The sequence below is a fragment of the Budorcas taxicolor genome, chromosome 3 (assembly GCF_023091745.1).
Source record: "Budorcas taxicolor isolate Tak-1 chromosome 3, Takin1.1, whole genome shotgun sequence".
Lineage (NCBI taxonomy): Eukaryota > Metazoa > Chordata > Mammalia > Artiodactyla > Bovidae > Budorcas > Budorcas taxicolor.
The window spans coordinates 120,859,531-120,872,887 of NC_068912.1; the positions used below are offsets into that span (position 1 = coordinate 120,859,531).

The 13,357-nt window shown below is 57.4% G+C and overlaps 1 protein-coding gene across 4 annotated transcripts in view; it reads right to left on the reverse strand.

The window, feature by feature from the left end:
- THAP4 (THAP domain containing 4) overlaps nt 1-13,164 on the reverse strand; it is a 35,372-nt gene extending 22,208 nt beyond the window's left edge. For all 4 annotated transcript variants that reach the window (XM_052636723.1, XM_052636722.1, XM_052636725.1 and 1 more), the window contains exons 1-2: nt 12,978-13,164; nt 9,883-11,066 (exon numbers count right to left, since the gene is read on the reverse strand). In XM_052636723.1, the coding sequence (XP_052492683.1) occupies nt 9,883-11,066; nt 12,978-13,054 (1,261 nt within the window). In that variant the 5' untranslated portion in view covers nt 13,055-13,164. The remainder of the gene's footprint in view (nt 1-9,882; nt 11,067-12,977) is intronic.
- Nucleotides 13,165-13,357: the final 193 nt, after the last annotated feature.

The following is a 13,357-nucleotide window of genomic DNA, read 5'->3' on the forward strand; positions in this document are numbered from 1 at the left end:
TATCAGGGAAATCTGTGACAATAAAAAGCGATCCATACAGATGAGAAGGGAGAAAGAATAGAGAGAAATATGTGAAGGAAAAGCAGCTGAGAATTTTTCAGTGTTAACAATAAACATCAAACTGCAGATCCAGGAAACTCGGAGAACACCAAGCACAGCAAATACCACAGTCTCTGCACCTCGGCGCATCACACCCGAACTGCAGCGGGCCTGAGACAGGAGGACCTTGAGGGAGGCCAGAGGGGGAACCTCGTCTGCAGAGCAAGAACGCTGAGAACCACAATGAACTGCTCCTCGGAAGACACGCAAGCTGGACGAGGGTAGAGACCTGCATCCAGTGACCCGACCCTCACAAGGAAAGAGGAGACACAGACTTTCCAAACAGAGACTGAGAGGATTTGCTGCCAGTACACATGCCCTGCGTGAGATGCCAGAAGTGCTGCGCAGGCAAGGAGAACGATTCCGGTCAGAAACCCTGAGTCTCGATGAGAAGGGCACCGGAGAAGGAATAAATGCAGGGAGCAATGAAATGCTTCTTTTCTTAACTGGCACAGTGGACAAAGGTTTGTTCAAATCTTTGGCAGTACCAGGGCGAGGACAGCATTAAGTGGGAGAAATGACCGCAGATCCTCAGGGACGAGAGGAGGAGCTGGGACCCTCTGTCAAGGCGCCCGCACGGCCATGAAGCAGCGCCGCTGTTTGAAGTGGACACAGGTTGGCGGTAAATGGACAGTGTGAACTTGTGGACGACTACTAAAAACCAGCATAACTGACACCCTAAGAAGGGAGAGGAATCAAGCGAAATGCTCGAATGAAACCAAAGGCTGAAAGAAGGAGCAAAACGAAAGAAGCCAACGGCAAGCAGATACAAACGGGGCAGACGGGAGTCCAGGGGAGGCAGTGCCCAGTGGGCACTGGAGCTGCCCGAGGCGCCCTGCCCAGAGATGGCGGCCCCTGCAGCTGACTGCAGACGACGGCCCGCTGCCCGCTGCCCGCTGCCCGCCTCACACACAGAGACAGGCGCACCAGCCAGCAAGAGTCGCAGCCCGCTGCACGCTGCCGTGAGGCCCACCTTTACACACAGAGACAGGCCGCAAGCAAAGGGGGACAGACAGCCGCACCAGCCAGCAAGAGTCGCAGACCGCTGTACGCTGCTGTGAGGCCCACCTTACATACAGAGACAGACGCAAGCAAAGGGAGACAGACAGCTGCACCAGCCAGCAAGAGTCGCAGACCACTGGAGTAGCTGGAAAGCAGACATTAGGGCGAGAAAAACGGGCGAGGACACAGAACAGCGTCATCACATAACAAGCTAGCGGTCAGTTCTCCAAGAAGATGTAATAATTCTCAATGCTTACATACCTAACAACACAGCATCAAAGCAAGAGACAAGGAGAAACAGAATCGCAAGGAGAAATGCTCAAATTCAGTTACAGTGGGAGACCCCAACACGCTGCAAGGAACGGGCAGGTCCGCAGGCGGCCGCCAGCAGGGCGCACGCGAGCTCCCCAGTCACGGACCACTACGCCGGCTGATTTTAGGCGTCAGCTTGGCTGGGCTACGGGGCTGCTGAGCCAGCTGGTGGGACACTGTTTCATGGGGTGTCTGTGAGGGGCTTCCAGGAGCAAGTCAGCGTCTGAACAGGGCGCTGTAAGCCTGCGGCCCTCGCACGCGGGGGCCACTAAGGGCCTCACAGGGCAGAGAGGTGGAGGGGGGCAGACTCGCTTTGCTTGCACGGGGGCCTCCAGGTGGACCAGGACTTCCCCACCCCCTCCCAGGCCTTGGAGCACGGGCTGAATCACCCCACCAGCCTTCTGGGTTCTCCAGCTTGCCATCCGTAACTGTGGGAGACAATTCCTGTAAAAAACTTCCGTACACTCACAGACACCCTACTGGTTCCATTTCTCAAAAGAACCCTGACTAACCGCTACTTTAGTCAACATCAGTAGAACATACATTATGCTCAGGCGCAGGTCACAAGAGCCATTCAGCACGACAGGCCTCATGTTGGCGTTGCAGAACACACCCAACACGTGCACAGAGCCCAGCTCTCAAAAGGCCGCTCTCAGACCACAGCAGAGCTAAACCAGAAACCAGGAACAGCAAGAGAGCTGAAAGACCACCAACAGCTGGGGATTAGACAAGACGCTTCTAAGTATTAAGCGGGTCAAGGAGGAAGTCTCAAGAGAAATAGAAGAACACTTAAAGTAAATGGAAATGAAACTACAAAACTGCAACTTACCAAAATCTGCGGCATGCAGTGGAAGCAACGGGCGGAAAGAAGCGCACGGAGCTGAATGCGTGTATCAGAGAGGGAGAAGCACTGGAAACCGAGAGCACAGAAGGGAGGCAGTGAGGCTGGGGGCAGGCGGAAGGAGAGGAGAATAAAAAAAGAGCAGAAGCCGCTGGAACTGGAAACAGGGAAACAGAGTCAGCCAATCACATCTGAATGCGCAGGTTAGAAAGAGAGAAATAACTGCAATTGATCATCTAAGGTTTCACCTTAGGAAAATAGAAAAGGAAAAGCAGTGAAGCTGAAAGCAAGCAGAAGAAAAGGAAAATAAAAAAAGAGCAGAAACCAATGGAACTGAAAAGAGGAAAATAAAATCAACAAAAGGTCGGCTTTTTCAATAAGATCCATAAAGCTGTACCACTCTAGCTGAGTTAACTAAGGAAAGAAAGCGCAAATTGCCAAACCATAAATAGAAGAGGAACCTCCACTGAAATCCCACAGACGTTAAACTGTTTAAAGGAGACTGTGAACAACTTTATGCCTACAAATTTGATACTTTAGGTAAAATGGATCAATCTCTTGAAAGACAGTACTACCAAAATTTATACAAGGAGAAATAATCTGAATAGGCCTATATCTATTATATCAGAAAAACTGAATCACTAACCCGCAGGAAGCATCAGTCCTAGATGGCCTTCTAGAATATCAGTGAATTCTATCAAACGTTTCAGGAAAATTTTACCTATTCTTTACAAACCCTTCTGGAAGGAAGAAGCAGAGGAACCCCTTCTAAATGAGTCTATGAAGCCAGAACCACTCTATTGTCAGAATGAGACAAAGCTATGAAAAGAAAGTAGAACTACGGATCTCCTTCATCAACACAGGTGCAAAACTCAACAGGAGCAAATACCATCTAACAACATAAAAAATACATGTATACTATGATCACTTGGGTTTATTCCAGTATGCAAGCCTGGCTCAGCAATCTAAAATCAATTAATATAAACCAAATGTCCATTGTATGATGACTGGATAAACAAAATGTGGTCCATCCATACAGTGGAATATTACTCAGCCTCCAAAGGAAGAAAATTCTATAATATGCGACAACATGGACGTACTTTGTGGACATGAGGCCAATCACAGATGGACAAATACTGTGTGATCTCACATACACGAGTCAAAATTACAGAGATAGAAAGCAGAATGGTGGCTGCTGGCGAGGGGAGGACAGTCACACACAGGGACGGTCTCAGATGCAAACTGAGCTGCAGGATGGCCAGCGTGACAGCTGTGCAGCAGCGTGCAAGGGTTTAACGCCACTGCACCGAAGGCTCAGACTGTTCCAGTAAACATTTGTTGTTTATATTTTAACTCAATATAAAAAAAGGCACAACAATGATAAAAAAAGAAATGAGCTATCAGGCCATAAAAAGACACAGAGGAGCTCTGCATGCATGCTGCTGACTGCAGGAAGCAGCCTGAAGAGGCTGTGTGCCCGAGCTCACAGCGTCTGCCCTCCCAGTCCCGGGACCCTCCTGAAGAGGTAAAGCTGCAGACACTCCCAAGACCAGTGGCCGCAGGGGTTGGGAGGGGCAGCATCAGCAGGCAGGCAGAGCTTCACGACAGGGACGCGACTCTGCACTGCTGCTCCGAGGACACGTGGCCTATGCGCTCGTCAGACTGCAAGCAGGAGGCATCCCGCAGGCCGACCTGCCCGGCATCCCTGGGGTGTGCCTGGACCCCGGCCGAGCGGCCTGCAGTGCTCGCCTTCCACCAGGCCCTCACCAGGGCGGGGCTGGGGGCTCCTGCATTTGCATTCATTTAAGATTCCTTTCTGTCTTTTCCCCACTGTGTTTTTTTTGGTGGTGCAGATTCACCTTCAATGGTCCGAAATTCCAAAATTTCTATCCGTCCAATATTTTGTTTTCTTCTACAGAGTTGGTCTTAAGTAAGATCCTCTTGAGATTTGTATCTTTGAAAGATGTTCTTTTTGGTTAACAAGTTTGTCAGTGGGTTAAAAAAAAAAACCTCAAATATAAGACAGTGACCCTAAATGTGACCTCTGAGACTTGGTTACTAGCAACATATCAGAGCATGGGCTCACAACTAGTCAGAGTGAACCTCGAGCACAAGTGGAAGTGTGAGATGCTAGCGGTAGGGAAATAGCGGGGAAGGGGAATTTCTGTGTTTTCTGTTAATTTTTCTGTAAACGTAAAACTTTCCTTAAAAGAAAAAACCCAAACTATTAGAAAATAGGTCTTCCCTGGTGTCTCAGCTGGTAAAGAATCTGCCTGCAATGCGGGAGATCTGGGTTCAATCCCTGGGTTGGGACGATCCCCTGGAGAAGGGAAAGGCTGCCCACTCCAGTATTCTGGCCTGGAGAATTCCAAGGACTGTACAGTCCATGGGATCGCAAAGAGACACAACTGAGCGACTTTCATTCATTAGAACATAATCAATGGAAGGCAGGGAGGAGGTAGAAACACAGATGAAATAAGATTATCAGAATACTGCTAAATGTGGAAGCTGGGGTGGGAAGCTGGTTCAGCGGGGTTACTATACTTCTCTGTTTCATCTGTCCATGTCCAAGATTTCCACAATAAAAGCTTCTAAAACTCCAAGTTAATTCAAGAATTGAACGTATAAGGAATAAAAGAATAGGAAACAAACTCAGATAGATTTGAGGCAAGTACTAAATTACTGACCTGGCGCACAGCTGAATCACACTTGGCAGTGGACATCCTTGCCTGTGGGGCACTCACAGGGCAGCGAGCACGGTGGGAACAGCGTGGCCAGGGCCGGGCAGCGATGGGACGAGGCGCGAAAACGCTCACCCTTGCTGGGCCACACAAATGCCTGCAACGTGCCTGGTGCAGCCGCACACCCGGAGCGAGCCTGGGCTCGGCGAGAGCGCCCGTTCTGTGGAAACGCCACTCAACAGCAGCTTCTGGGGGGCAAGCTTCCCAGACCCAGAAGCTGCAGCCCCAGTGGCCCGGCTGCCGTTGTGGCTGTTCTGCCCAAAAGAGGGGGCCTGGCTGAAGACGAAGGACTGAATAAACACGTGCGCAGTCCCTTCAACACAGAATCGCAGTCCCTTCAACACAGAATCGCTGCAAAACGACCGGAGAACCCTGCACTGACGAACACTCGAGAGAGCAGCCGGTCTGGAGGACAGTGGGGGGAGCTCGCAGGCGGGGACTCGGGGCACCCGCTCCCCTTCCCGGGCCCCTCCCCTCCCCGGTGCTACCCTCCCCGGGGCCCTCTTCCCTGTGCTCCCCTCCCCGGGGACCCTCTCCCCAGTGCTCCCGTCCCCGGGGCCCTCTCCCGCGTGCTCCCCTCCCCGGGACCCCCTCTCTCTGGTGCTACCCTCCTCGGGCCCCTCCCTCTGATGCTCCCCTCCCTGGGGCCCCCCTCCCTGATGCCCCCCCTCCCCGGGAACCTCTCCCCAGTGCTCCCCCCTCCCTCTGGTGCTCCTGCCTCCCTCTGGTACTCCTGCCTCCCTCTGGTGCTCCCCTCCCCAGGCCCCCCTCCCTGGTGCTCCCCCCCCCGGGACCCTCTCCCCAGTGCTCCCCTCCCCCTGCTGCGCCCCTCCCCAGGCCCCTCCCCCTGGGGCTCACCTCCCCCTGGGGCTCCCCCCCTGGTGCTCCCCTCCCCAGGCCCCTCCCCCTGGGGTTCCCCTCCCCAAGCCCCCCTCCCTGGTGCTCCCCCCCCGGTGCTCCCCTCCCCAGGCCCCTCTCCCTGGTGCTTCCCCCCCCCCCCGCCGGGACCCTCTCCCCAGTGCTCCCCTCCTCAGTGCTCCCCCCTCCCTCTGGTGCTCCCCTCCCCAAGCCCCCCTCCCCGGTGCTCCCCCCCCGGTGCTCCCCTCCCCAGGCCCCTCTCCCTGGTGCTTCCCCCCCCCCCCCCGCCGGGACCCTCTCCCCAGTGCTCCCCTCCTCAGTGCTCCCCCCTCCCTCTGGTGCTCCCCTCCCCAGGCCCCCCTCCCTGGTGCTCCCCTCCCCAGGCCCCTCTCCCTGGTGCTTCCCCCCCCCCCCCCCGGACCCTCTCCCCAGTGCTCCCCCTCCCTCTGGTGCTCCCCTCCCTGGTGCTCCCCTCCCAGGCCCCTCCCCCTGGGGCTCCCCTCCCCCTGGGGCTCCCCCCCCAGGGCTCCCCTCCCCAGGCCCCTCCCCCTGGGGCTCCCCCCACCCCAGGGGCCCCCTCCCTCAGTGCCTCCTGCAGCCCCTCCCTCAGGCCCAGCCGGCTCCCCTCAGTCCTCAAGGCTCTCCCTCAGAACGCCCCTGCTTCGAGGGAAGGGAGCCGCGCTCTCCCCCAGCTGCTGCCCACTTCCCCCAGGCTCCTCACGGCCAACCCTCCTAGAGCTTGGTCCCTGGCCACCCTCAGTGGGCCCTCCCTTCACTAGGCCCCCACCCAGCTCTGTCCACCTCAGTCCCAGAAGACTGGTCACCAGTGACCCCACGTGGCCGAGGCAGCCATCTCTCCTCCACTCTGGCTGGAGCTGCTGCAGCCCAGCTGAGGATCCCCTTTCTGCAACACCTTCTACCTGACGCTGCAGACACACGGGTGCCACTTTAAGCGGCTGGGCGCTGGCTCTCTGGCTCCAGACCTGAGGGGTGTCTCAAACTCGACTCCTCTCAAAACGTCACTGTCACAGGAGCTCCCCTCAGATCATTAACTGTTTCCCCCAAAAAGGGCAAAATCGCTAGTGATGCACAGCGGTGGGAAAAGCAACCAGCACGGCGCACACACGCGTCCAGCTACGGGGGCGACGGGGACCCGCGGACACAGCGTGCAGATCAGACACGACGACACCCGGGCGGGAGGGCGGCTGGGGGCCGAGTCACTCAAGCATTTACAGAAAGACAGGACGAGCGCTGGCAGTTACCCACCAGCGTGGAAAGCCTAACAGATTAAAGGGTGCAGAAGCAGGCCCAAGTTTCAATTTACCAATCATCCCAGTTGTAAGTGTATTAAGTTACTGTATAAAATGGCTCTCGGGTTGAGTTAAAATATAGGTACAAAATAAAGGCACAGACTGGTTCCAAACAGGAAAAGGAGTACATCAAGGCTGTATATTGTCACCCTGCTTATTTAACTTCTATGCAGAGTACATCATGAGAAACGCTGGGCTGGAGGAAGCACAAGCTGGAATCAAGATTGCCAGGAGAAATATCAATAACCTCAGATATGCAGATGACACCACCCTTATGGCAGAAAGTGAAGAGGAGCTAAAAGGCCTCTTGATGAAAGTGAAAGAGGAGAGTGAAAAAGTTGGCTTAAAGCTCAACATTCAGAAAATGAAGATCATGGCATCCGGTCCCATCACTTCATGGCAAATAGACGGGGAAACAGTGTCAGACTTTAATTTTTTGGGCTCCAAAATCACTGCAGATGGTGATTGCAGCCATGAAATTAAAAGACGCTTACTCCTTGGAAGAAAAGTTATGACCAACCTAGATAGCATATTCAAAAGCAGAGACATTACTTTGCTGACTAAGGTCCGTCTAGTCAAGGCAATGGTTTTTCCTTGCTCATGTATGGATGTGAGAGTTGGACTGTGAAGAAGGCTGAGCACTGAAGAATTGATGTGTTTGAACTGTGGTGTTGGAGAAGACTCTTGAGAGTCCCTTGGACTGCAAGGAGATCCAACCAGTCCATTCTGAAGGAGATCAACCCTGGGATTTCTTTGGAAGGAATGATGCTAAAGCTGAAGCTCCAGTACTTTGGCCACCTCATGAGAAGAGTTGACTCATTGGAGAAGACTCTGATGCTGGGAGGGATTGGGGGCAGGAGGAGAAGGGGACAACAGAGGATGAGATGGCTGGATGGCATCACAGACTCGATGGACATGAGTTCGGGTGAACTCCGGGAGTTGGTGATGGACAGGGAGGCCTGGCGTGCTGTGATTCATGGGGTTGCAAAGGGTCGGACACGACTGAGCGACTGAACTGAACTGAACTGAAAAGTATAGAAAAGGTTTGAAAATAAGGAGATAAAGAAAACTTTAAATGGGACAAAACTGGCTTTTCTGTCTGATCACGTGCAGGCACACTCACACGCCTAATAAATGCAGGTGAAATTGCAAAGACTTTCAGGAGCAGCAAGTGAGAGACCTGCCTCCCTTCTCAGAAACCCAGAGCAGTGGATACAGTAAGTTAGCAAACAGATCAGCTGACCAATGAAATAAGCTAGATTCAGCGCTGACAAGAACAATGTAACCAGCCCGGGGAGAGCACAAGCTCTCCTCCCTGCCGGGGAGGCTCAGGGAGGTGGCCACGCGCAGACTGTACTGGGCCTCCCTGAAACCTCAGAAGATTCTCTAAGGTTGCCAAAGCACTGGGCCTGAACAATGAAACACAAATCAGCTCCCGTCCCCCAGGCTATGCAAGCGAGAAACCATGGCACCCTCCTAAATAACCCTCCTCCTAAAGAGGGAGTCAGGCTAAAATTACAAATGCTGTAGAAACCAACTGCCCAGAAAGCGGCGGGAGGGGGGCGTGTGGCACACAGCCAAAGCGGCCGAAGGGCCAGCCTCACCTGCAGGGTCGGGAAACACGCACCGCCTCAACCCAGTCAGCACTGCCCTCCTGAGCAAAAAAGCCACGGACATAAGAGGGCAGAAAGAAATGAGGGTGAATGAAGGAGAAAGAGCAGCAGAGACCTCATCAGTGCAGGCGGCGTGGAAAGAACTGCTACAGTGATACACTGAGGGCCGTTTGACCAACAAGAACAGAAAAAGTGCCAGAAAGCAGTTACTAGCTACGAGAAACTACAAAACCGCTTTAAAACACTAGGAGAGAATGCAGCGTGTGACTCTGACCAGTACATCAGGATGGGTTTGGGTTTTGCTCATTTTTGGTTGATGATCTGGGTGGGCGGTGGCAGGGTGGGGGTGGGGGTGGGGTTTAGTCCAGGAAACCGTGAAGACCCTGTGTCACACGGCAGCCTTTCCTCACCTGCAATTAGTTACAACGTGGAAGACAAAGGCGGATTCAGACTAAATGCACAACGTGGGAGGAAAATGGTTTCCTCCTCCATCTACTTAACGGGCAAGAGACACTATCCTCAGAACAAATTTTCCAAGAAACAAACAGTAAACTAGGAGGGAAAGCGGAAACATAAGTGATAACATATAAAATATATATCCAACCTATTTGTATAGATACAAAAATACATAAATAAAAGCATAAAAACTAGTCTAGCCATGTGGGAAGCCCAAATGGGAAAGTGGAGTCTTCACCGTTTCTTGGGTTACGAATTTCTGAATTTCCGTAGTGTTCTTACTAGAACGTACTCTAATAGGCGTTTGCAATTTCAAGGTTAGTATTAACATTCAAAACTACCTAATGTCAGAGATAGTCATCACAATGCAACCGTGAAGGACCTCCCTCTGATGTAGACTCTCTTCTCACCTCTCTAGCAGGTTGAGTTCTGTCTTAACTTACACTCAGACCTAATTCCCCAGGACTCTGCCTGCAGTGGGCACCGGAAGGGCCTCCCTGGCCAGGCCCCACCCGGCGGCCCTGGGTCTCCCGCACCTCCTTCCGCGCTGCCTAAAGCCCTCAGCTCCAGCCGCCGCCCCGGCTCCCATCCCTGCAGCGGGGCCTGGAGACAGCGCACGGGGGCCCCTGGGCCGGGGCTCGGGTACTGACCGCGGCCAGGGGGCAGCAGGCTGCTCAGGTGAGGCAGGCTCAGCCTCCGCAGCTGGTCCAGCTTCTGGCGCAGCTCGCGCACCTGGCTGTCCGAGCGGCTGACCCTCTGGCGCAGGGTCCGCAGCTCGCCGTTCTTCTTCTCCACCTGCTCCCGCAGGCAGCACACTTGGCTCTTGCTCTGGCGGGAGGAGAAGCAGTAGGAGTGCAGTGAGTCGATGAGCTTGCAGGCGCCCGACGCCGACAGGATGACCTCGTTGATGGACATGGGGCTGGCGTCGCTGTGCTCGCTCTGGACGGCCTCGGCCGCCGGCTTCGGGGTCACGTCGGTGGGAGGCGCCGAGGCGCCCTGGGCTGGCTTCTGCGGTGTGGCCGTGAGCGACGAGCTCGCGGAGGGGCAGGCGCGCGGAGGGCTCTGCGCCGGCCCCTTCTCGGGCCCGGGGCTGCTCCCGCTGTGGCCAGGCTCGGCGTCTCTCCTCAGCCGCTTCCGCTCCACAGGCTCCCGGGGGACGGCCGGCTTCTCTCGGGCATGCTTGGAGGAAAAGCTATAGGAGTGAAGCGAGCCGATGAACTTGCAGGCCCCGGAGCCCGGGGGCGTGAAGTCGTCCGCGGAAACGCCGCTCCTGTCCACCAGGCCGCCGTCGGTGGGGTTGGCGCCCTCGTCGCCAGCATCCACGGCCCCTGTGCCGGCTTCTCCCTGGCTGCTGGAGGTGGCGGCGGAGGCCGGACCGTCCTCCGCGCGTCCTTCCGGAGGCTGCCGCGCCCACTCCTGACCGGCGGTCTCCCGGGCGACCCTGGCGGCGGTTCGGCCCTGCGGTACGGCCCGCTTCAGCCTGCGGGGCTCTGGCTTGGCCATTGGGCTTGCGCTTGAGGACGACGGCGCCCCTGCAGCTGCCTTCCCTGCCGCGGTGCCACTCGCCTGTGCCCTCAGACCCGCCGAGGCCCTCCCGGTGTCCCTTCTCCGGGGGCGGCCATGGCCTGCAGCCCCCCTTTTCTTCTCCGCCAGGTGGAAGATGGACGGCACGGCCGTGGGCTTGAGCAGGCGGTGCTGGTCCTCCAGTCTCTTGGAGAAGCTGTCTTTGGTGAAGTGCTCACTGCAGAGGAAAGAGTACTTGGTGGGGGTCCAGTTATCCCTCTGAACAGCCTTCAGCCACTGCATCAGCCGCTTTGAGTCCTTTAGGGGGAATCTGCAGGACAAACAGCAAATTACGAAAAAATAATTAAAATGCCTCCCCTAATACTATCAACTGTAACAGGAGAATAACAGTCTTCACAAACACCCAGACCTGTACTGACTTTCCCATCTACAAACTTAGCAAAGATCTAAGGAACACCTTGTACTTGCAACTTATTAGTGGAACAGAAAGCTGAGACTCACACTGCCTACCCTTAAGAAGCTAGAGTCCATGGGCAAATCAGAGGTGAAGGCGAACACCTCCTCCTGGGCTGCGGTAAATAACCTGCAAGGGCAGAGTGCTGGGAGAGACAGAGCCGAAGGCATCGCGACAGCAGGAAGGCTCCCGGAAGTAGTTCCTGGAAGCTCGCAGCAGGCCAGCCCTCACAGTGAACTGGGATGCAGGACTCCAGGCGCCAAGAGGAGGAAGGATGGCTGCCCATAGGCACCCTGCCCCCCCCCCCCCCCCCATTTGAAAGCCAGGTCCAGAGTCAGCCAACAGAGATGGGGGCAAGAGGCCAGGAGAGCACTCCACCCCCAGGCGCCCCAGCTGCCGCTCACGGAGCCGAGGGTGTGAGACAGCTCTAGAGGGGGCGCCTGCGCTCCCGACAGACGTCCACCACCAGGAGTAAGACCACTCCCTTTAAAAAGCAACCAGCCCCCGGAAGATACTGAATAAAATACTTAACTTTTTTTTCTTCATTCAAGCAAGATCTCTATTTAGAAAACTCTAGTGAAACTGCACCCGCAAGTGTGGGGGTGGTGCGGCCACTCTGGACGGCTGTTCGCCACATCTGAGGCCACCTAACCCACCTGAGCGCTGCGGGACCAGGCCCGGCGGCGAGTGGGGGTGGGCTGCTGGAATACCAACTCCTCAGCAAGTCCCAACCACTCCGACCTTCTAAATTTCCTCGTTGCTTTGGGAGCCCATTACCCTAGGACTGTCGCCCCACCCCCAGTTCCCAGGTGAGAAAACTACTGGCTCCGGAGGGAACGTGAGAAGCCAGGGAGCTGGCATCTGCAATAACCTATTATATCTTAGCAGACTGTGACGATTTGAGACTTAGCGCTAACCAACTTCAACTTCCAGTAAGATTCTAAAGAGCCTTCGCGCAGGTATTGGAAACAAACATCCCCCTGAAACAGCAAAGAGAAAAGTCTGCGGCGGGAGGCTGTTCGGGCAGAGGTTCTTCTGCTCACGTTCTGATACTGCAGGCGGGGAGGTCGCACAAAACCACTCGCTTCTGAAAAGGGCTGCGTCCCAGCGCCTTCCTGGTGCGGGCCAGGCCAGAGAGAAGGCCGACCCCCACCCCGTCCCGGGCCACCCTCCGCGGCGCCACGACTCCCAGCGGCGCCCCGGCGGGGGCGGGCCGGGCCGGCAGCACGCGGCCGGGCGCCCCTCGGGACCCGGGGCCGTCCGGAGGGCCCCCAGGACACAGCGCCCGGAGGCGCGTCAGTCCCCGGGGCGCGGGGTGCGTTCGCTCGGCCTCGTCCCGATCCGGAGGTCCAGGCGGGCTCCCCGCGACCGAAACGGCAGCATAGTGACCGCGGGCGGAGAGCACGGCCGCGCCGAGGAAGCGCGCCCCCCGCGCGCCCCGTCTCCGGAGCCTGGCGGCGGCAGCCCGAGCCCCGGCGGCTCAGGGCACCCGGCGGCCTACGACCGCGCGAGGGTCGCGGGCTCCGGGGGCCGCGGTGGCCCGAGGAGCCCGGCCCAGAGACGCCGGCGGGCCAAGGTCACACAGCGCCGCGCTGACTCACTGGCGGGGCCGGCGCCCCGAGCGCCGCAGCGTCCGGCCGGGCCGCGCCGCACCGCTCGCCCCGCAGGGCCAGGCCGGGCCGGGCCGGGCCGGGCCGGGCCGGGCGGGGGCGTGGCCGGCGGGCCGCGCGGGCGGCGGGCCGGCGGCGGCAGGCGGAGCCCGCTTACCTGTGGAAAGAGACGGCGCGCTTCTCCCCCTTGCCCTGCCGGTTGGAGCAGTTCGCGGCCGCGCAGCAGATCACCATCTCGGGCCTCGGGCCGCCGCCGGGCTCCGGCCCTCGTCTAGCCGCGCCGAGCCCCGAGCGGGACCGCCCCGAGGGGAGGGCGCGCGGCGACACGGCTGCGGGACGTGGGAGCCGGCCCCGCGGCCCCCGCCGTACGGCAAGATGGCGGCGCCCGGCCGCCCGCCGCCCGGCCGCCCGGCCCGGCTCTCGGCGCGCCCGAGGGCCCCGGCGCCAGGAGGGGCGCCGCCCGAGACGCGCGGGGCCGGGGGCCGGGGGTGGGGGGGGCGCCCCGGGCCCGCGGCGCCCGCCGGCGACATGGCGCCC